This window comes from Triturus cristatus, chromosome 4_1 (genome assembly GCF_964204655.1).
Source record: "Triturus cristatus chromosome 4_1, aTriCri1.1, whole genome shotgun sequence".
Lineage (NCBI taxonomy): Eukaryota > Metazoa > Chordata > Amphibia > Caudata > Salamandridae > Triturus > Triturus cristatus.
The window spans coordinates 42,704,024-42,728,828 of NC_140585.1; the positions used below are offsets into that span (position 1 = coordinate 42,704,024).

A 24,805-nucleotide genomic window follows, 5' to 3' on the forward strand; every position below is an offset into this window, starting at 1 on the left:
CAATCTCTCACTCTCACATATACTCACATATATAAACCAATAGTCACATATACTAGTTTTAAACATATGTAGTTACTCATAAAGACACTATTGAGACAGTCATTCACTCACTAACACACCCATACACACACTCATCCACCCATGCAGTCCTGCACACATGCTGTGTTCAACACATACAAACAGTGAGTCACTCATTCATACACCTATGCACTACGTCATACCCCCCACCGAACCATGCACACACTCAGACTGATACTCAAAAAACCAACTAATAACCTATATAGACACCCATGTAGCTACTCACCAACCCATGCAGCCACTTATACACAAAGTGAAAAAATGATACAGATATTTATATATTTAAACATTACTCACTAAGCCATGTATTCACTATGATACACTTAATCAGTCAGTTACATAATCAATTTTTCAAAAAGAAATCATCCATTTAGACAGTAATATACCCATTTATTCTTCCATCAACCTTGAGATATACATATATAAAACATATTTAATTTTCAGAAAAACACACATTCACTGGATGATGTCATCAGTGAGGTCATCAGTGATGTCATTTGAGATGTCATCAGTGATGTCATGAGTGATGTCACTGACCATGTCATGAGTGATGTAATATGTGACGTCATCAGCAGTTCATTGCGGGCGCGCGAGTTATAGTTAGCTGAACTAACTATAACGGGGGAATTTCATTGGTTTTTTACGAGTAAAATGTCCAGCTAACTATAACATGTGTGAAACCTATGGTTTTTTCACTGAATTTCTAAGGTTTTTTAAATGCTAATTCCTAACTATAACGTGTGTGAAACCTATGGTTTTTTCACTGAATATATATATATATATATATATTTTATTCTCTTCCCGTCCTAAAATTTTATTTTTCATAATTTGGCACAGTAATCTGCTTATAGTAGAACTATTCATAGAGAACAGAATTCTTTGATAACACTTCCAGGGACAGTATGCCACCATATGAATAACAAATTGACTTGTGTAACCTGATATGAAATGGTTTCGGACCCTTTTTTCTTCTGTATTTTCGAGCCATTTCATCACATGTATATATTTTGGTTCATTCATTTAGCATTCCAATGTGATCCTATGCTTAGAATGGAACATTGCCTTTAAAATGTACAAAACGTTATGCATAGCAATGGATTTATAATGTATTGTTAGAACATATGTTTTAGATATGTTTTTAGCTTATTTTAGCAAACCCATGCGATACTCTTGTTTTAAGATAGGTTTAGAACGTTTAGGATTTAGTAACGTCGTTCATACGATACTGGAGTGGGTGTTGTGTGCAGATTTAGATTCCATATATAGATTTCCCTATTTATGCCCTTATATAGGTACAATTCATATTGCCCTTATTTGGACATAGAAATCCAGCCCTTATTTAGACATTGTCCGTACAAACTAAATACAGGTATGGCCACCTACATCCGTCCATCCACGTCACAACGAACTCTTGGAAAACCAGACCCTTAAACCTTTAGGAATTTCCCTCAGCTTGAATATTGATTTCTCCAAGACCTCATTAAGTATGCATGAACAACTATTCCTTTCATGACGTTCCTCTGCCCGACTTTTACGTCAATACTGGCATTCCTAGACACCTTCAAGGTATAAATATACCAGCACTTGCCCTGCCAATTGCGGTTCCCGGAGGATTCGATCCAACCCAGACTATGCGGTTCGCCACGGCAAGTTCAGAAGGAGATTGAGTTCCAGCCTGATGCACTGACCTGACACTGACATCCTCCTCGCAGAGAATCCAGCTCCAGTGCTCTCTGGCTTACCTTGCGGGAGGTTAGACTATCGAGTCCAGAAAAGAGATTCCAACCTCTCTCATTCTCAGGTATGGAGCGGACTAGAACTTAGAGAAACTTTTGGCAACTCTTGGCTAAACTAAAATATAGCTAGCTATACTTTAGAAATGGCACTTACTTCAAATCTCGTACTGCACTTAGGTTAGGTACACTGGGGTAGAACAATTTAGAAGCATCAGATGAGTATCACATTTTAGCTTATGTTATTTATGTATGTATTTTGATTAATATATGTCATAGCTACAAACCATGCTATTGTATTATTATTTTATCTTACTGCTAACCTCGTACATATTGTACTTCGCAGTCTGTCTTATGATTGTAGCAAATCACATCTCTTGCATGAGAAATAAGACTGTTCAATAAACCCTTTTATTGAAACGCCCGTCTCTCTATTTCTGTGCAACTCTGTAGAAACTAAGCATGCACGATTGACTGAGTGAAACGTATCTATTGTTTCCACGATTCGGAGACTGTTCTGATTCTAAAGGGAAACAAAGTTGTCATGTTTATGCGGTTGTCAGAGACTAATCCCTTCTTGTATATTCAAGAAGTTTCTAGTGACCTCTGAGCTAGCTGGCACACACAAGTAATTAGGTTTAATATACTCGATAGGAGCATACTGACCTCAGTCCTATGTCAAATCTATAGTGTATGTTATTCCAATGCGCAGAGCCTGTCAGGGATATAGGAACTACACTACAAGCAGTCACTTACCGGATGGCCACAAATCTAACCTGGTCTCCTGGTCTGGTGTTAGCAGTCCCTTGCCTGATGGTCACACATCTCACTTGGTTACCAGACCTGGTGCCAGCAGTCCCTTACTTGATGGTCACAAATCTCACCTGGTCTCCAGACCTGCAGTCAGCAGTCCCTTACCTGGCGGGCTGTGAAATCTCCATATGTGGCACTGACGACAGGGGTTGCGGTGGTTCGGCCGGTGAGTAGAAAGGTCTCGGTGCGGGATGTCAGCGAGGCATTTCCATGCAGGAAGCGTCCTGTCTGCTGGAGACGGAAGTACTCTGGAGCATTCGTTACCTCAAGAGACGCCGGGAGGAAAACGCGGTCCACCAGCTCCACCTCAGCAGTAACTGCAAGAGAAAAAGGTCAGGGGTAAGGTCACGGGCACACCCCTCGAGCTTCGTAGATCCTTCTACTGAAACCATGTACAAGCCAGGTCAAGGTCAAAACACCATAGCGGAAGGATGAGAACTGAAAATGCAGGAAACTGTTCATTTCAACAGATATGTTGCAAATGTAATACTTCCAACCTCCCAAATGTACCACTACAAGGGGCGCAGCTTGGTCAGTAAGAGTGGAGGAGGGTGAGCCTCAGAGTTTGACAATCACGCTGGCATATAATGTTTACATACATTATAGGACAAGCAGGGTGCATGAGAGGGGCCTAAGGGGCAGTGGAAAGAGAGGAATGTGAATTGGTAGGAGTACTAAGAGATAGAACACAATATTTTGTAAAATAACCAATATTTTGGAGGGCTTTGAAAATAGAGAAGGAGTGTGTGTGCACGATTTTTTCTCTGTGTATATGTAAAAATGACTATTGATATCCAACTGACACCTCAAAATATCTGACTGAAAGCACCTGTACCCAATAATTTATCAGAATAAAACATTTCTTAAGGGTGGGGGTGTAACACCACAAACACCCCCTCTGAAGCTACGCCCCTGACCACTACTTCCTGCAGTGATGCAGGCAGCAGGGCTGCAGCGGGGTGTGGCCGCTGAAGTGTGACATCACTGCGCTGCCGCACAGCACCCGCAAGCAGGAAGAGACGGAAACTTATTTCATTTTACCCAGATTCATAGCGTTTGAGGTGACATGAGGACTAGTTAATCGGCCCTTACTGTGCGGTCAATCTTGTACAACCAAACCTTGAATCGTAACAGGAAATGAATACGTCTTAACACACGTCAATCAAAAATAACTAAGCTACCTATCAAACTGAAATATTTTCAAATAACTTTCGACAGCGGTGCGCTACATTTTATCACAACAGTGGCACCCGCGTCCATCACTCGATTACGTATATTTACCTGTGATGGGTAAGTTCTGGGGTGCTCACCTGAACTGGGCTGGGGCGCCCGAAGCCTTACCTCGAGGGTCTGTCTCCACATGTGCACCTACTGGAACCAGCGACTTCAGAGACAGAGGCTTGTTTGGTCTCCACAGTCACCTGAAATCACGAGCACGTGTCAAGGAAGGCTCCAGTGGGGACCAAAAAACGAGCATTTGCAATGCAATAGGTTTCACAATTGCGAGATTTTGCCCTATTGGCATTGTAAATGACCATGCCTTTTATTTATGTGTTTAAAATACCTGCAATAAGAAAGGCATTGTAATTAACAATGCCAATAGGTCAAAGTTTCTAAAATGCGAGATCTATTGCATTGTAAATGCTTGTTGTTTACAAGCTTCCCACGGGGGCTTTCACGTTAATAGAGGCCACACCCCTTCCACGGCCGATATTAAAGTGAAGGGTGGTATAGGGCACTTTCACCCAAAAAACATTTGTCAAATTGACAAACAAATGCTTTTTATTCTAAAAGCGCCCCATGAACGCACACATGGCATGCAGAATGTTGCAGGAAAGCATGTTGTGCCTGCAGTAAGAGAAACTCCTTAAAGAAAATTGTGCTTACAGAATAAATAGGACATACCGTGTGACAACCAATGTAAAAGGGCCAGCCCTCATGGGGGCTTACAAATAAAGACAAGGCATTACCAAGAAGGGACTTCAAAGTCTATTTACCAATCAGAAGCCAGCATTTACGAAGAACAATGACATAAGCCAATGAGAAATATGGGCGGAGAGTGGGCAGGGCTTCAAGTCCATAATTCAATCCAGCATGCCTCGCAGAGCAGCACATGTGCTGCCCAGGCACGACCTATAAACAAACCACAACTATCAACAAGCATTGGCAAAGTCAATAGGTTTCGCCTATCTGAGGCTCGATAGACTTTGCCAGTGTTTTTTTTAGCCATGTTCAGCATGCCTGAAAGTAGGACATAAAACGCTAGGATGTGGTAAATGCTGGCAGCGTCATAGCAGTTTTTTTCTTCACTTTCGGCCACCTTGCACTCATCCACGTACTATATAGGTAAAAAAAAAAAGATGAAGTTAAAAAGCTCTCGAGTATGCAAAAGCTATGTGGCTTTGTTATTTGTTAGGTCTCGCCTAGCAACGCAGCGCATGCGCCGCTCGCCTTGCTCGCCTTGGCGAGACCTATTGTCGTCGGTTTTGCTAGCGAAGGGGGACAGGAGATGTGCACGCGCCCGGACAGCGGACAGGCATGCACGCACGCGCCCGGACAGGCGATGTGTACGCTTTCACTTTCCCACTTTCATTCAATGCCGCTCGCACGCGTGCACATCTCCTGTCCCTCCCTGTCTCCTGCTCGCTTAGCCTGCGCGGACAGGAGATGTGCACGCGGAGACAGCTTTTTTTTTTTTTTTTTAAAGAATGTTTGTTTTGGAATGCGCACACGTTTCCCATTGACGTTTTGGGCCCAAATAATTTTTCATTTTACCTTAGGCAAGGAAGCCTGTTTTCCGATATCAAGTGTTATGCCAATGAATATGTCTTTTATTCACGTTTGCCCGGGCAGAAATATTGAAAACACATACATTTGATTTGCATAATGGTCCGGTGAGCCCCAGTTCCAAAGGATGGTAAGGATGTCTGAGCCACCCTTCCGAGGTAGGAAATTGGGTGCTAGTGCTACACATTGGGTAAAAGTAACCTCTCTTAATTCAAGTGCTTAGACTAAAGCCAGTTACAGCGCTCAGAAACGGAATAAATACAATACGAAGCGCTATGTAATAAATTCTGGTCTAGCAAATTACGTCCCTCAATTCCGAGCCATATAGTCCTTGTGGTGTGTAGTGCACCATCGAAGTTATGAAATGTATTGGCATGCAAATGGCACATGATTATACATTTCCAATGTTATTTTAATTTTTTCGACCATTTCCAAGCATTGCCCCTTCCCATGCCGCACTGTCTGAGATCCTCTGTCACTTACTCTCTAACAGGGGACAAGTGCCCGCCCTCTGTTTGGTGTTGCATGAACCGGATTTATTCCATGCCACGTTGTGCCAGATGCCACTAAGGCCCATCCTCCCTCACCACTGCTCCTGTTGCTGCTGTACCACTCTAAGCTTCCTAGCACAGCCCGTCCTTTCATAAGTTAACCCCGCACTGATCTTCCCTTCTTGTGAATATGACCCGGGGCCATGTCCTGACACCTCCCGCCTCTCAGACCCCTATTTTCGGGCGCTGGACAGAGGCATCTATGGTGCCAAGAACCAGCGCCTAACATGTCATCCGAACTCCCTGCACTGCCCCGGGCACTCCCAGTGCCCCACACCTCTCCTGGAGCAGTGTGTGTTTATTCCACAGATACACTGCAGTTTACACCACGCACTTCACTGGCGCTGGTACTTTTTTCAGACATGAATCCAGAGGGGTGGTGTTGAGGGTACGGAGCTCAGCAGTTCCTAGCAGTACTTTGTCAATGCGGGGACCTCACGTTGTTCCCTGTAGAGCCTTGCATTGTGACCTAGTGGTGTTAGTTATGTATCCACAGTGCGTTTTACTTTACTTTTGTTTTTAACTTTCAGGTATCTGTTTTCCTTAATCGTGGTTTACTGTAATTTTCTAAATTGCAAATCCTACTCCAATTCAAAGAATGCGAGCACCAGAACGTAAAAAATAGGACTCTGTGAGGTGCACAGGCCCTGGAAGTTTTATCTTAGACCCAACAGCTTCCAGTGTTTCAGTCACTTCGCTTCTCCAACTCCTTCTCTGGGGGACAAATATTCACACTTGCTTGCCCAAAAACACATGTGGGTAACCAGACATTTTGCAATAAGAAGCTGAGCAGTCATGGTCAGCCGCCTCTGATGGTGGATAGAAAGATACTCACTTTTTATAGTATATGTCTAGTGTAGCTGTGTTGTGCTACCTATGGAAAGCATCTCTTGTACAGTGCAGGATCTGCCACTTCCATGGTGTCTTTGGTCTAACTCTTTAGTTTGCCGCTCTTCGCTGGCTCAGTGTGGGGTGCCTTAGGTGGGATGTAAAGTATCTCTTGTACAGTGCAGGATCTGCCACTTCCATGGTGTCTTTGGTCTAACTCTTTAGTTTGCCGCTCTTCGCTGGCTCAGTGTGGGGGGCCTTAGGTGGGATGAAAAGCAGCTCTTGTACAGTGCAGGATCTGCCACTTCCATGGTTTCTTTGGTCTAGCTCTTTTGCTTTGCCGCTCTTCGCTGGCTCAGTGTGGGGTGCCTTAGGTGGGATGTAAAGTATCTCTTGTACAGTGCAGGATCTGCCACTTCCATGGTGTCTTTGGTCTAACTCTTTTGCTTTGCCGCTCTTCGCTGGCTCAGTGTGGGGTGCCTTAGGTGGGATGTAAAGCATCTCTTGTACAGTGCAGGATCTGCCACTTCCATGGTGTCTTTGGTCTAACTCTTTAGTTTGCCGCTCTTCGCTGGCTCAGTGTGGGGTGCCTTAGGTGGGATGTAAAGTATCTCTTGTACAGTGCAGGATCTGCCACTTCCATGGTGTCTTTGGTCTAACTCTTTTGCTTTGCCGCTCTTCGCTGTCTCAGTGTGGGGTGCCTTAGGTGGGATGTAAAGCATCTCTTGTACAGTGCAGGATCTGCCACTTCCATGGTGTCTTTGGTCTAACTCTTTAGTTTGCCGCTCTTCGCTGGCTCAGTGTGGGGGGCCTTAGGTGGGATGAAAAGCAGCTCTTGTACAGTGCAGGATCTGCCACTTCCATGGTTTCTTTGGTCTAGCTCTTTTGCTTTGCCGCTCTTCGCTGGCTCAGTGTGGGGTGCCTTAGGTGGGATGTAAAGTATCTCTTGTACAGTGCAGGATCTGCCACTTCCATGGTGTCTTTGGTCTAGCTCTTTTGCTTTGCCGCTCTTCGCTGGCTCAGTGTGGGGTGCCTTAGGTGGGATGTAAAGCATCTCTTGTACAGTGCAGGATCTGCCACTTCCATGGTGTCTTTGGTCTAACTCTTTAGTTTGCCGCTCTTCGCTGCCTCAGTGTGGGGGTCCTTAGGTGGGATGTAAAGCATCTCTTGTACAGTGCAGGATCTGCCACTTCCATGGAGTCTTTGGTCTAACTCTTTTCTTTGCAGCTCTTCGCTGGCTCAGTGTGGGGTGCCTTAGGTGGGATCTCAGTAGAGGTGTTAGGCAGTGAACCCATCCCAACGGTCATGTATGTTTGTGCAGGTGGTGATTTTTTCCATATTGAGGAATAGTGGTACTCCTTGCACAGACTGGGTCTTGCGTCCATCAGCAGTCATGTATATGTGGACAGGTGGTCCTATGTGGGGTGGTTGTATGTGCTCAGTAAAGAACATGCAAGCCTTGTTTCGAGGGCGAGTATTGCGATCTTCTCCAAGAGCCATGTATGTGCGGACAGGTTAGTCATGTGAGCTCAGTAACAAACAGTGGGGCCTTCTACAGAGTTTGGGTCATGTGACATTCTCCAACAGCCATGTATATTTGGTAGTTTTTGAGTTGCTTAACAAAAAGCTGTCTACTATATGGAGGGTGGGTCTTGAAACATTCCCCAATGACCTTTTAGGTGTGGACGAGTGGCTGTGTGCACTCATAAAGAAGGTGCAAGCCTTCTAGGGGCTCGAGTCGTGCGAGCTTCCTCCAAAGCCATATATGTATGGACATGTAATCATGTTTGCTGAGCAAGAAAGAGTCTAGCGCTCTATAGAGACGAGTCTTGCGACCTTTCCCAACACTCAAGCTTGTGTTGCTTGCTAGCTAGCCGTGTGCGCTCAGTAATGAAGAGGCATGCCCTGCTCACAGATTGGGTCTGGTGACCTTCCCAAACACCTGTTTATGTGCGCACCTGTGCACAGGTGATCAAGTCCCGTATAGTGACTCCATCAACTGTGGCTGTGTAGACAGGTGGTCATGTGTACTCAATAAAGAGGAGTCGAGCTTCACATAGACGTTAAGTCGATCACCCTTCCTCACTTTGTGTGTGCACAGACAGGTGGTCATGTGTGCGGAGTAAGAAGGTTTTGAGCTTTGGTGACCTTCCCCAACACCCATGTATATGCGGACACCTCGCTCTGGTGGCCATTAGCGATGATCATGCCCTGTGAAGAAGGTGAACCTTACGTTTATGCGTGGACAGGTGTTCGCGTGTGCTTGGAATGAAGAGGCTGTGCCTTGTGATTGTCCTCACTCCCGCATGCACGGGACAGGTGGTCTTGTGAGATCATTAACAAAGCGTGGAGCTTGGTAGAGAGGTTGGCTCTTGCAATCTTCTGCAACACTTAGGCATGTGCGGGCAGCAGGCCAAGATCCTAGTATTTAAGGGACAGTACTAAAAGGAAATGTGAACAGTACACATATGAGGCACCGTTTCAAATGATCGTGCTGGTGGGATTTAGATTCCTTGATGTGGAATCAGAAAATGTGTATTATGTCTAATATTAGTTCATTGTTTCCTTCAGCTTTATGGTTGTTGCTACAAGGACAGCAGCGACATCCCGGACACACGGACCGCCATCACGGGGCTGGGCGCGCCCTTGGACATGATCCAACATCTGCAGACGTCGTGGGAGGAGTAAGTAACACAGCACTGTGATTGGCAGGTGCCATCTATTTCTACCAATGACTGACTCATGGTTATTGCCGATATATCTCCTGGATTAAAGACATTTTATATGAACACTTTTACTTTTTATATGAACACTTTTACTTGCTAGAGGCTGGACCAAGAAGTCCCCCAATCCAGGCAAGCAGATGTAGTTCTCACTAAGTGCTACATTTGCCTATATAAGTAGATCAAAGCCATAGGTGATCAGTTTGTATTACCCCATCCAAGGTTTGGTTCTACTCAATTACTGGTCTCCATATAGTGGACAGTTTTCCAGCTGCTCTTCTCCTATGTCTGGCGCAGTTTTTGTCCTGTGGGTGTTGGTGCTGAAAACAGATGTGCCTTTTTCTCTGGTGTACCCTATACAAGTGCATACCCTGTTTGGCGTTCGTTATTATAAAGCCACGCACCACCAGTAACCTGAAAACATTTTGTACTCAAGTTATTACTATACTTGGCTTTTCCTCATTAGTGACTGAGCACAAGCGTAAAAAATGGTTGCAAAAGTCTTGCTTTTTATGCAAAAGCCCAACTGTAGTGGAATTTTGTGACAATTTCTTATTTTATTTGTAATTATTTTTGTATGTGTACATTCACACAGCATGAGGATGTCACTTCCTCTGCTCCAACCATACATGCCCTTATCCGACCAGTGGCCCTTCCCCACTGCATAACACTAGCCTAAATATTCATATCTCAGTAGACATGTAAATGAGCGACATCTGAGGATGGCGATGCTGACACAATCTCCGGTCTCTGAAGCTTAGGTAGCATTTATAGAACCTCTGATAATTATTTTTGGACTTTGTATTTATTAATGCATTATTTGTATATGAACTGCAAAACTGAAACATTGCACAGGAATCTCTCCCTGCGCCGGGCAATAAGCTAACAAGAAACAATAATGTACTTGCTCACCTACGCTCTCCACCATATAAACTCTATGCACTGAGGTGTTTGGTGAAGGGTCAAGGGGAAGGGGGTTTGGGATTGGGACGGGCAAAGATCCACTTTCTTTATCCCCCACAACAGAAATATCATCTCATTCCACCTCACGTGACCTTCATATGACCTTATTATGAGAAATAGACCTATTCACACTCCAGCATGAGAAGATCAGAAAAGGCACACATCTGAGTCACCATTCTATGCGACCTAGACGGCACATACTTTCTGCGGAGGTTGCATGGTTTCCAGACTAGATGTTTTGAGGTGAACGTTGAAACATCAAATCACATCTTAAAAGGACATTTTATTCCTCGACAAATAATATTGTCAGGAAGCCAGTATTGTATCTTTTCCCCTTAGCCCCAACCGGGACATCAGAGTATTGCCTACATCCAGCAGATTGAAAAGTAAATACAAAAATAACTAATTACCATATCAGCGGAAACCTGTAGGTCAAAATTAACTTTTATGCTACTTAATTTGGTGCAGTGGGGCATACATCTGTACGTCTGTCTGGCCATTCATCCATAGAAAATGCATATCATATTTCAACATGCATTTGCAATGCAATAGGTCTCGCATTCATGCAAGTTTGAGCTATCGGCATTGTACATGGCAATACCTTTTATTTATGCTTTGGTTTTTAAAACAAATAAAAATCATTGTCATTTGCAATGCTAATAGCTTAAACTCTTGCAAATGCGAGACCTATTGCATTGCAAATGCTTGTTGTGGGTGGGGGCTGGGGGACTTGGCACCAAGAGCAGAAGGCCCTGCTGATCGTCGCCTCTGCTTTGTGGGCACAGATAGCAGCACATGGTCACGTTTAACCAAATGTACTTTGCTGCAGGTGCTATGAGTATACAGTACTAGGATGTTGTGAAGGCAGGCGCGTGCCGTAAAATGACGCAGGAATGGCGTCGATTTAAACGCATTTTAAAAAGCCCGCGAGTGGAACGCAGTGAAAATCAAGCAGTGCTGTGTGGGCGACAAACCAACTCTTAGCGAACCGAGGTAGAACAGCGCCATTTTCTTACAGATTTGCAGTTATTTTTGTGTGATTTTGTACTCCGTGGAAACGTATGGTGCAGGAGATAGTCCTGTAATGTAAGACTCAGAAATTCAATCATCTTTATTGAGGCAAATTCATAACATTTCATCCCTACTAAATTGGGAAGTCTTCCAAACACAGGCCACTTCTGTAAACGGCTCCATCTCAGTATTTTCTTTTGTTAAAATGTTTCTTGTTATTAGAAGACCTACCTATAACTCCAACATAACATTTGCCTTTTTTCAGTGCAAAGAAATAAAATTATATATACACAATTTCCTCCGGTGGAATATAGTGTGCGATGTGGATCTATAACCTGGGGTGTTGCGTACACTTGTGCAAAGGTGACACTCCCCTCTGTTCGGGCGCTGTGTGCTCTGTAGTTGGGATTCCTGGTCCCTTGGGATTCACCTCTGTGTCCACTATGGTCTGGTATGGGTGGCTGGATTCCTCGCATTGGACCACACCCCAGCTTTGAAGGAAATGGTAAATTCATCACGGTATCTCCCATTGGGGTCGTGCCAAAATATTGCTTTATCATTGAACCTTTCTTTGCAGCCCGCTCTGGACAGCCAGGGTTCATCTGAAACAGTCGTCCAGACAGGTCCCATGTGCTTCGCAGAGCAGTGTGTCCATCTCTGCAGAGTAGCCTTGAGCAGGGCCAGTGAGGGAACATCCGTCTCTAACACAAATCCATATCTTTTTTATTTCCAAACAATGATGTTGGACTTGGAATGAGGCAAACCCCACTTTTAACAAATCTATAAAACGGGGCCTTAAAGGTGTTGGGGCAGCGGATAAAATATAATCATTTCTCGAAAATGCTCTCGCAGACAGGTGTAAAGTGGCATACGGGGCGCATCCTAGGCGGTATGGCAGTTAACATAAGGGATTTGTGTTTTATAGTTCCCCAGCATATGGATGCATACGTTTGTTTGTGCACTTAAGACCATTGTTGAGTGGGGAGGGGCTATGACCCACGACAGATGGAGCCTCAAACAGATCTTAGATCAAGTCACAGCTCACAGTGGCGGTTAGAAATGACACGCTACCTTTAGTGGAGTATAGTATAGCTTATGTTATGTTGCTTTTTGAAGTGCAGTATTTATTACAAAGAATATTTACCTACATCCAGAGCAGAAGGGGTTAAACCTGTGAAGTGAGAGAATCACAGGAGCTAGTTCCAGTGTGGTCCAGGCTGCTTTCTTCTGTGAGGTGCTTCTAGAAATAAACCTGGGAGCCTTTAAACAGGGTTTCCTCAAGTCAGTTACACTCGTGTGATAAGAACATGACATTTGAACTTGGTTCTGTAGTATTACATGAGAGTTTATTGGGATCCTTCTTAGAAATAACATGCTTTATTTGGCAGCATTTTACTTTCATTGGCATGACATAAAATATATATATATATGAGGATGTGCATCGTGTAATATGCTATTTATTGCCATTACTGAGTGTGGGAGGGGCCATGACTCACAAGAGGGGAGGCCTCCAGTGGGTGGACTGTGTGACTCACAAGAGGTGAGGCCTCCAGTGGGTGGACTGTGTGACTCACAAGAGGGGAGGCCTCCAGTGGATGGACTGTGTGACTCAAGAGGTGAGGCCTCCAGTGGGTGGACTGTGTGACTCACAAGAGGGGAGGCCTCCAGTGGGTGGACTGTGTGACTCACAAGAGGGGAGGCCTCTAGTGGATGGACTGTGTGACTCACAAGAGGGGAGGCCTCCAGTGGATGGACTGTGTGACTCACAAGAGGTGAGGCCTCCAGTGGGTGGACTGTGTGACTCACAAGAGGTGAGGCCTCCAGTGGATGGACTGTGTGACTCACAAGAGGTGAGGCCTCCAGTGGGTGGACTGTGTGACTCACAAGAGGTGAGGCCTCCAGTGGATGGACTGTGTGACTCACAAGAGGTGAGGCCTCCAGTGGGTGGACTGTGTGACTCACAAGAGGTGAGGCCTCCAGTGGGTGGACTGTGTGACTCACAAGAGGTGAGGCCTCCAGTGGGTGGACTGTGTGACTCACAAGAGGGGAGGCCTCCAGTGGGTGGACTGTGTGACTCACAAGAGGGGAGGCCTCCAGTGGGTGGACTGTGTGACTCACAAGAGGGGAGGCCTCCAGTGGGTGGACTGTGTGACTCACAAGAGGGGAGGCCTCCAGTGGGTGGACTGTGTGACTCACAAGAGGAGAGGCCTCCAGTGGGTGGACTGTGTGACTCACAAGAGGAGAGGCCTCCAGTGGGTGGACTGTGTGACTCACAAGAGGTGAGGCCTCCAGTGGACGGACTGTGTGACTCACAAGAGGTGAGGCCTCCAGTGGGTGGACTGTGTGACTCTAGAGGTGAGGCCTCCAGTGGGTGCACTGTGAGACTCACAAGAGGTGAGGCCTCCAGTGGGTGCACTGTGAGACTCACAAGAGGTGAGGCCTCCAGTGGGTGGACTGTGTGACTCACAAGAGGTCCGGCCTCCAGTGGGTGGACTGTGTGACTCACAAGAGGAGAGGCCTCCAGTGGGTGGACTGTGTGACTCACAAGAGGTCCGGCCTCCAGTGGGTGGACTGTGTGACTCACAAGAGGAGAGGCCTCCAGTGGGTGGACTGTGTGACTCACAAGAGGTCCGGCCTCCAGTGGGTGGACTGTGTGACTCTAGAGGTGAGGCCTCCAGTGGGTGGACTGTGTGACTCACAAGAGGAGAGGCCTCCAGTGGGTGGACTGTGTGACTCACAAGAGGGGAGGCCTCCAGTGGATGGACTGTGTGACTCAAGAGGTGAGGCCTCCAGTGGGTGGACTGTGTGACTCACAAGAGGGGAGGCCTCCAGTGGGTGGACTGTGTGACTCACAAGAGGGGAGGCCTCTAGTGGATGGACTGTGTGACTCACAAGAGGGGAGGCCTCTAGTGGATGGACTGTGTGACTCACAAGAGGGGAGGCCTCCAGTGGATGGACTGTGTGACTCACAAGAGGTGAGGCCTCCAGTGGGTGGACTGTGTGACTCACAAGAGGTGAGGCCTCCAGTGGATGGACTGTGTGACTCACAAGAGGTGAGGCCTCCAGTGGGTGGACTGTGTGACTCACAAGAGGTGAGGCCTCCAGTGGGTGGACTGTGTGACTCACAAGAGGTGAGGCCTCCAGTGGATGGACTGTGTGACTCACAAGAGGTGAGGCCTCCAGTGGGTGGACTGTGTGACTCACAAGAGGTGAGGCCTCCAGTGGGTGGACTGTGTGACTCACAAGAGGTGAGGCCTCCAGTGGGTGGACTGTGTGACTCACAAGAGGGGAGGCCTCCAGTGGGTGGACTGTGTGACTCACAAGAGGGGAGGCCTCCAGTGGGTGGACTGTGTGACTCACAAGAGGGGAGGCCTCCAGTGGGTGGACTGTGTGACTCACAAGAGGGGAGGCCTCCAGTGGGTGGACTGTGTGACTCACAAGAGGGGAGGCCTCCAGTGGGTGGACTGTGTGACTCACAAGAGGGGAGGCCTCCAGTGGGTGGACTGTGTGACTCACAAGAGGAGAGGCCTCCAGTGGGTGGACTGTGTGACTCACAAGAGGAGAGGCCTCCAGTGGGTGGACTGTGTGACTCACAAGAGGTGAGGCCTCCAGTGGACGGACTGTGTGACTCACAAGAGGTGAGGCCTCCAGTGGGTGGACTGTGTGACTCTAGAGGTGAGGCCTCCAGTGGGTGCACTGTGAGACTCACAAGAGGTGAGGCCTCCAGTGGGTGCACTGTGAGACTCACAAGAGGTGAGGCCTCCAGTGGGTGGACTGTGTGACTCACAAGAGGTCCGGCCTCCAGTGGGTGGACTGTGTGACTCACAAGAGGAGAGGCCTCCAGTGGGTGGACTGTGTGACTCACAAGAGGTCCGGCCTCCAGTGGGTGGACTGTGTGACTCACAAGAGGAGAGGCCTCCAGTGGGTGGACTGTGTGACTCACAAGAGGTCCGGCCTCCAGTGGGTGGACTGTGTGACTCTAGAGGTGAGGCCTCCAGTGGGTGGACTGTGTGACTCACAAGAGGAGAGGCCTCCAGTGGGTGGACTGTGTGACTCACAAGAGGGGAGGCCTCCAGTGGATGGACTGTGTGACTCAAGAGGTGAGGCCTCCAGTGGGTGGACTGTGTGACTCACAAGAGGGGAGGCCTCCAGTGGGTGGACTGTGTGACTCACAAGAGGGGAGGCCTCTAGTGGATGGACTGTGTGACTCACAAGAGGGGAGGCCTCCAGTGGATGGACTGTGTGACTCACAAGAGGTGAGGCCTCCAGTGGGTGGACTGTGTGACTCACAAGAGGTGAGGCCTCCAGTGGATGGACTGTGTGACTCACAAGAGGTGAGGCCTCCAGTGGGTGGACTGTGTGACTCACAAGAGGTGAGGCCTCCAGTGGGTGGACTGTGTGACTCACAAGAGGTGAGGCCTCCAGTGGATGGACTGTGTGACTCACAAGAGGTGAGGCCTCCAGTGGGTGGACTGTGTGACTCACAAGAGGTGAGGCCTCCAGTGGGTGGACTGTGTGACTCACAAGAGGTGAGGCCTCCAGTGGGTGGACTGTGTGACTCACAAGAGGGGAGGCCTCCAGTGGGTGGACTGTGTGACTCACAAGAGGGGAGGCCTCCAGTGGGTGGACTGTGTGACTCACAAGAGGGGAGGCCTCCAGTGGGTGGACTGTGTGACTCACAAGAGGGGAGGCCTCCAGTGGGTGGACTGTGTGACTCACAAGAGGAGAGGCCTCCAGTGGGTGGACTGTGTGACTCACAAGAGGAGAGGCCTCCAGTGGGTGGACTGTGTGACTCACAAGAGGTGAGGCCTCCAGTGGACGGACTGTGTGACTCACAAGAGGTGAGGCCTCCAGTGGGTGGACTGTGTGACTCTAGAGGTGAGGCCTCCAGTGGGTGCACTGTGAGACTCACAAGAGGTGAGGCCTCCAGTGGGTGCACTGTGAGACTCACAAGAGGTGAGGCCTCCAGTGGGTGGACTGTGTGACTCACAAGAGGTCCGGCCTCCAGTGGGTGGACTGTGTGACTCACAAGAGGAGAGGCCTCCAGTGGGTGGACTGTGTGACTCACAAGAGGTCCGGCCTCCAGTGGGTGGACTGTGTGACTCACAAGAGGAGAGGCCTCCAGTGGGTGGACTGTGTGACTCACAAGAGGTCCGGCCTCCAGTGGGTGGACTGTGTGACTCACAAGAGGAGAGGCCTCCAGTGGGTGGACTGTGTGACTCACAAGAGGTGAGGCCTCCAGTGGGTGGACTGTGTGACTCACAAGAGGTGAGGCCTCCAGTGGGTGGACTGTGTAGCTGAGATCTAGCCTCATTATCCAGAGAAAAGGCATTTCTATCCTTAAACATCAGATATATGGTAGAAACCTCAAAGTGCTTCTATTCTATGGCCCAGTGAATACTTGTGCTAGAAAGGGAATCCTCCCTTTTCAAGAGATTGCTCATTTCCTTACCATCTGCCAGAAAAAGAATAATTTATAACATGATTAAGTTTTCTAAAAAGGCATTTAGGCCGCTCACTCCCTTGGAGACAATTTGTTTCTATTATAAAACAGCATGTTTAGCTCAGCCAATGAGAAGGCAGACATTGCCTCACATTACCGAACGTGTATTATTGTGGTCGATTTCCCCTCCTTGCCTTTGAGCAAAAGGGAACTTCTGACTGACAGGTGGAGCATCCAATCAAGAAAAATGTGTTTCCAGCAGAGCAACACCAGTACCTAGCGTCACTAATGTGTAGACAAAAGGGATTATAAAACAGATTCATTATGGGAACTTTGCTCCAAAGTCCCCCAACATTGTGACTCACTCAGGCTCTGCCAGATGTTCACGACAGGCAATAATTGTGAGAGGCACCTGGACTGTGAGCTGGTTTTGAAGTCCCCGTCAATAAAAGCTCCCGCCTCTTCGAGTCACTGTGGGCTCACCTACCTCCAAAACCCAAGGAGAGCGCGTTACTGGAGCATGTACTGCTAGAGTCTTAGATCCAACCCTTGGAAGAATATAGTCTGTCACATTAATAAGTGTCATCATTTCTGAAGCACACGCCACAAATTTAACAAGCATTGGCAAAGCCAGAATATCTCACTTATGTGAGGCATTGGCTCTATTACTTTTTAAAGAGAGTTGTACAGAAGCACGGCTGCGCTGAAGTGCTGCTGAAAGTTAAATAAAACTATGACGCAGCTAGTGCTAGCTGCATTTGATCACTTTTTAAGTCTCGCCGGTAACAGCAGCGCACCTGCAGTCGCTTACAAATCTATTGTTCCTTAAAAAAAATTCTAAAAAGTGCTTAGAGCCCACCCATTAATTCCTATTGGTTGGCTTCCTTGTCACTCTCATTTCTTGTGTTTTCATTTATCAGCAGCAGCTGGTTTCATTTTGCCGTCACTCCAGACGGCTTTGGGAGGATTTTGGTTTCTCCACTTTAGATTCGACACAGACAGCTGCTTGCAGCCCGTTCCAAGCATCTGAACTCAATTCGAGTGTTTCTTTTAAATGCTGCGTCAAATGTATTGCTTACCTTCATTTTTTCCGTTTCTCTTAAGCTATATTACTTTTTGTGATGTAAGCATAGAACCGGCATCTTTTTTCAATAAACCGAGCAGAATGAGATCACTTGTTTTCTGTCGGTCACAAAATTCTACCACAGAACTTGACTGTGTAAGAGCCATTGCAGTTACACTGGGGGTGCCGCACAATTGCAGGAAGTGATATAATGCGGTATAAATTGGTTTTGGTCAAACAAATAGAGGCACGTGTTATGAAAAAGCACAGGCAAAGCCAACAGATCGTGCCAACGTGAGATGCACTGGCTCTGTCAATGTTTTTTTTTAGCCATGTGGCACAGCATTCCAGCTGCTCTGCAACATGGCTGAAAGTAAGGAAAGTAACAGTGCTATGGTGTGGCTAACCATTGCCTGCGTCACATCGCTTTCTTCCCCTTCACTTTATGTCTAGAAACACATTGACAAAGCCAACAGATCTCGCATAGGCTAGACCTATTGGCTTTGTCAATGCTTGTTTTTTTTTGATGGCTGGTGGAAAAAAGGGTGAGGAAAAACAGAGGGCATGTGAGGGGAAAAAAGTGAAATGACGTGGCCAGCTGTATCCACGCCACAGCACTTTTTTTGTTGTTATGGCAGGTGGAAGAGCAACAACACAGAACGGAGGGAGGGCATATGAGTGGGAGAAACAGGACAATGGAATGTGGTGGGGAAAAGGGCTATGATGCAGGCAGCTATTTTGTTATAGCAGGTGGGAACAGGGCAACATGGAAAAGAGGAGGCAGAGTGGGAACAGGGCAACACAGACAATAGGAGGGAGGGTGGGAGCAGGGCAACATGGACATCGGAAGGGAGGGTGTGGGCAAGACAGCACCGACAAATCAATCAGGGAATTGTAAGCGTGCTACTCACCTGTGAGGGTCTCAAGGCGCTGAGGGGGGTCCGCAGATCTGTTTAGCCGCAGAGCCAGGTCTTGAGGGTCTTTCTGAAGGTGTTCAGGGAGGGGGCGCATCTGATGTCTGTCGGTAGCTCGATCCAGGTCTTGGCTGCAATGTGAGAGAAGGATCTTCCGCCTGCTCTGGCACTGTGGATGTGCGGGGTTCCGGCCAGTGCAAGGTTGGAAGATCGGAGGTTTCTTTTGGGTACGTGGATTTTGAAAGGGACTCTTTTCTCCACTGGGAGCCAGTGGAGACTTCATAGGTGTTGGCTGATGTGATTGTGTCGGAGGATGGCGAGGACGAGTCTGGTGGCGGTGTTCGGTATTGTCTGGAGTTTGCGGAGTAAGGGCTGGTTGATGCCGGCATAGAGTGTGTTTCCATAGTCCAGTCTGCTGGTGATGAGTGCATGGCTGACTGTCTTCCTTGACTTAGGGGGGATCCTTTTGAAGGTCTTGCAGAGGATGCGGAGGGTGTTGAAGCAGCTGGAGGTGACGGCGCTGACCCGTCGGTTCAAGGTGAGTGATGAGTCGAGTACTATGCCGAGGTTCTTGGCGTGGTCTGAGGGGGTAGGTCGGCCACCAGGTGCTGTCCCATGCAGAAGGGGTGGTACCAAGGACGAGGACTTCTGTCTTCTTGGCGTTGAGCTTCAGGCAGCTGTTGGTCATCCAGACTGCGACGTCTTGCATTCCTTTCTGGAAGTTGAGTTTGGCAGTGGTGGGGTCTTTAATGAGGGAGAGGATGAGCTGGGTGTCATCAGCATAGGATACGATGTTGAGGCCGTGTTGTCAGACGATGGCTACGAGGGGGGAGAAATGTAGTTGTTGAAGAGAGTGGGGCTCAGGGATGAACCCTGTGGGACTCCGCAGGTGATTTTCGCGGGGTCGGACAGGAAGGGTGGGAGTCTGATCCTTTGGCTTCTTCCGGTGAGGAATGATCGGATCCAGTTCAGGGCTGTTCCTTGTATGCCTGCATCCTGTAGTCTAGCGACTAGGGTGTGGTGGGAGACGGTGTCGAAGGCCGCTGATAGGTCGAGTAGGATGAGGGCTGCGGAGTGGCCTTGGTCCAGGAGGGTGCGGGTGGGAGGGTAGGGGCAAGCCAAGAAGGACAAAGGGAAGGGAGGATGGGACATGCCAACACGGACAATGGGAGGGAGGGAGGTAGCGAGGGTACACAAACAAAGGAAAGAAGAGTGGGACAAGCCACCACAGACAACACAAGGGAGAGAGGCGGCAAGGCAACACGGACAACAGAAGGGAGGGTGACGGCAAATCAATGTGGACAACGGAAGGATGGAGGACAGATGGGGCAAGCCAACACAGACAGGGGAGGAACACAGATGGGAGAAGTACATGAGGGAGCAAGCTGAAAAAGACACTTTCTAATAGAGTGCTTAAAAAACAAAGAAACAAGTAGCACCTAAAAAAATGAGCTGTGGAAGGACACAAGAAATGCATCCAGGGGTGGGATAAACACACAAAGAGGAAAGGATCCAAAAGCAGCTGACAAATAAGAAGCACGCAAATTAGAGTGACAAAGAAACCAACCAATGGTAAGCAATGAGCTTCTCCAAGCCCAATGATGGAAAACAAAAGGTTTCAAAAAGACAGCACATGCGATTTCTAGGTAAGACCTAAAAATTGTCTCTTGGCCACGCACAGTGGTGCTCATTTCAAAGACCCTATAAAAAAAGGTGCACGCCGGGATTTTAAAGAGTTACACAGAGATCTCTGCAACAAATGCCCAACCCACTGAGATATCTTATAAGCAATAGCAGCCCTTTCAATTGTTTAAACAGAACATATGGAACAAGCATTTGCAATGCAATAGGTCTCGCATTTACACAAGTTTAAGCTATTGGCATTGTAAATGACAATGCCTTTTATTTATGTACAAAAAACAAAAATAAAAGGCATTTTCATTTGCAATGTCAATAGCTCAAACTCGCGTAAATGCGAGACCTATTGCATTGCAAATGCTGGTTATCCATCGCTCCCCCTGCGGCCACTCTGGGCTCCCCATGCGGCGATGCCTGCAGCAGCCCTGATTGGCCCCTGCGGGTAGCCATGCGGAGGTGGAATCGGATAGCAGATGAAAGCAGATCGACTGCCGCCATTTGTACGGAGGCTGCTATTTCTCCAGGCGATCTGTAGTTTGAAGAGTCGCGCTGTACTCCTGCAGCGAGGCGGTTGACGGGCGCTGTCACGAGCTGTCACTTGTAGCTCTCACGCAGCTTTCGCTTTGTTGAATTTCCAACCTTTTAAATGAATTAGTCTGTTGCAAAAATGAAGGGAATTAATTTCTCAAGAGATTGGGGATATCCGCCCCCTCGTCTGCTAAAGGATAATTGCGGATGCATTCGATGGCTACCTGAGTGTTTCACTCCGCCACGAGAACTGTATCAAACGTCAAAAAATGTGATCACATCACACCCATCCCAATTTTACTCAGGTGGCTGCCGATCGAAGCCACAAGTCGTACTGTTGTTTTTTTTTTTTCCCAAGCTTGGCGTCGGAAAGCTGCAGGGGGATTTGAAGAAGCACTTTTAGCTGAAAGAGAGGACGAGGCGCTGCCGATTTTGGAATTTGGAACCTAGTTTACAATCTCGATGTCTGCTCAACTCTCTGTGACTAACAAGCATTGGCCGCACGCTCGACTCGCAATTAAAGTTTTTTTTAAAAAGACAAGCCCAGCGGAGCATGGCGCGCGCGCACGCTTGGGGGCGGGGGAGCGGACCCTTTGAAGTGCTCCCAAAAGGCGGATTGCATGGCGGCACGATGCGCATGATTGTGCACGTGCTAGCCATGCAATCCGCTTTTTGGGAGCACTTTTCAAACCGGCTCTCTATAGTCTCGCTTTGCGATCGCTTACGCGATAGCAAGGTCGAGACCTAAAAAGGAACCAACCCTCTCAACAGCAGCCAAGTGGCTCAAATCCTCCAGCTACACATTTTTGTTTTACCAGCACTGGGAGTGATGCTGTGAAATGCAAAGCGTTCTTGCCACTGCCGCCTCGCCCAACTTCCTCAACTGCCATTTCACCGCTTTGCGACATGCACCATGGTTCAATCAATATTTCAAAAGACAAGAGCAACCAATATGTCCTTGTGAACTGGGTATTTGCAAGAAAGCAGAGAACAATGTTCACAAGGAACTCATTTTATACAACATTATCAATTCGCCAAGCTAAAATTACTTGCAGCTGGTTGAGTCAAAACACGTTCAAGCGATTTTAAACAAGACCTTAAATCTATTAGGTCACGGCAGAAATTATTACCATTTATAATATCTGTAGTTTAATAAACAAAAAACCCAAGAGAAGGATTATTTACTTCAGCCGAAGTAAATATAATGTATTTCTTATTCATCATTTGTACTGTAGCTCTAGATCTTAACACAGTTCCATCTCATTATTGCACTACAAGCACAACATGGTGAAAAGGTGAAAAGGTGAAAAGGTGAGCCCCAGTGAAGCGATCTTAGCCTAACAAGGTGAAAACTAAGTGAAAATTAAAGGAAGGTCATTAAAAAACATCAAAGAGGAGCTTCCAACAATATGATGAATCTTTCTCGCCCTCTCTTTGTAATTGTCGACGGCGTTTCGACCCACTCTTGACATGGGGTCTCTTCAGGACAGCGTATCTGTGGACTAATGTGAGAAGATATCAGTGCGAGCAGTGGAGTTTGTATTAATAGCGTGCTCAGAGGCGCGCAGTGGCTTACCTATAGAATCTTGTATTTGAATCTTGTGTGCCCACAGGTCTGGGGACGAGAACCGCTGGACAATGCAGGGTTTCAAAAAGCGCTGGGTCCGTATTTATTGGGGATGCGTTAGAATTGGCACATCTCTGGGGATTCAGAGTTAATCATGAAGAACGGGATACGATGGGTGACGAATTAAGCGTCAGCCTGTCGGACTTCTCAAAGGAGGGTTCCGATGGGGTGGCCATGGTTCGGCACAGAGCAAGCTCAGTTTCCTGAACGCGCCTTCCTGTACACCGGAAACCCTGTTTTTTATGCAGGTTCATGTATGTTCATGTTGAGCTGCATGGCCTTGGAGCGATTCCTGCCTTCATGCTGCAATTCCAAAATCCCCGAAGAGGAAATACAGAGTGTTATTGCGAAAAGGTGTTTTAATACCAACCTGGCTTCCCATCACCTTGGCCGCAGGTGCCCGCCATCCCCGCGTCACCGGGTGTCCTTTACCGCGCACCTCTCCAGGCGCCCTTTCTGTGGTAACCTTACATGTCTAGACAGTCCTTCTAAGACAGCACGTTCATGTTTGGCAGCCTACTCAATAGACACAGCCAGGAAGCTTCACTGAAACTTCGAATTCCCAGTTCAGCCAGCACTAAAAGATAAAAAAAATAAACTATGGCATCAGATGGGCCATCCCCATCCAGGACAAGTCCCGGCATGCCCCTCTATGAGCACAGACTGTTGCATCAGCAGTCACGTGGGGCATGAAGCACTGCACACCCGTGCCTACTTCACACTCACATCAGGACACTACTCCTCAGAAAAATAGAACGGGGATTGTTTAGAGACGTGGTAAGGTTACAGACTTCAAGCTAAAAGAGATGGGTTCCAATCCCAGCTGCTATACTCGCCAAAATGGTGTGATCTTCAGCAATTAACTTTACCTCCCTATGTCTCAGAGGCTAAACCTATCAAATATTGAAACTTTTGGCCTTGTAATCAGGTTTATAAAGGAACACTCGTTCATTGCACTGTCGCTCGTGAGTCCATTGCAGTAACTGCAGCAGCAGCAAACAGCAGGTGTCAGGTCTGCCGAGTGCGACTGGGGGATGCATGGAATTTGCGAACACAGGGTGAAAATGTGCAAGGAAAGGAATCTGTCCTGCTGAAGCTTTCGGCTCCGAAAGTCCTCAGGGATTAACCTTTGGAAGCGTCTGATGCGAGGGGGCGGGCGTCAAGTTGTTCTTTTTTAGGTCTCGCTGAGTCAGCGCGCATGCGCTGCTCTGAGAGACTTTAGTAAGGGCTTTAAAAAATGCTACCGCCGGCTACAGCTTGCAGTGCATGTGCGCGGGCGCGCGATTCAGCAGAGGCGCCATATGGCATGATTACTGCTGCGCGCGCACCACTCGCGCACATGCACTGCAAGCTGTGGCAGGCGGTAGCATTTTTACCTTGCTAATCGTGGCACCGGTGCTTTACTTTTAACATTAAAAGTAAAGCGCGGGTGCCACGATTATAGCAAAAGTAAAGAAATAGAAACATACGTCTATTTCTTTACCTTTGCTATAATCGCGGCACCCGCGCTTTACTTTTAATGTTAAAAGTAAAGCACTGGTGCCGCGATTAGAAAGAAAACAAGCATTGGCATAGCCAATAGGTCTCGCCTTTGGGACCTTATAAGTGTTTAGCCATGCAACAGTTGCATGACTAAATACTTATAAGGTCCCAAAAGCGAGACCTATTGGCTATGCCAATGCTTCTTTGCTTTATTCACCAGACTTAAAAGTTATTTATGTCACTCCCATGTTTGTGAAGCTTCTAGTTTCAAAGGTTTCGGTAAGCACTAGGTATTTCTTCAAATGCAACTGTAATAACACAAACATAATGCCAAATTATACATCGAGCACCACGCCCTACTAAATAAGGAAGGACACGATGGTTTGCGCTTAAAAAAGACGAGGCCCTGTTGCCTAATTTGATGCCACTTAGTCGATCTCAGAAGGATGAAGGGCCACATCATGCCCGAATTCCGACCTGCGACCTACAGGCACCCCACTGATATTAATTGTATTCAGCTTGGAATTCCAGAGCAGCCTTTGTTTTGAAAGATTCGTTTCCCAGTTGTCTTTTCATAAGGACAGTCCCTCCGTTGGAAACTACAAATAGCAAAACGTAACAGC

At 47.5% G+C, this 24,805-nt stretch overlaps 1 protein-coding gene across 1 annotated transcript in view; it reads right to left on the reverse strand.

Moving 5' to 3' along the window:
* TMEM132A (transmembrane protein 132A) overlaps positions 1-24,805 on the reverse strand; it is a 293,626-nt gene that overhangs the window by 106,522 nt on the left and 162,299 nt on the right. Inside the window, exon 3 of the mRNA XM_085651462.1 lies at positions 2,730-2,941. Within this exon, the coding sequence (XP_085507588.1) occupies positions 2,730-2,941 (212 nt within the window). The remainder of the gene's footprint in view (positions 1-2,729; positions 2,942-24,805) is intronic.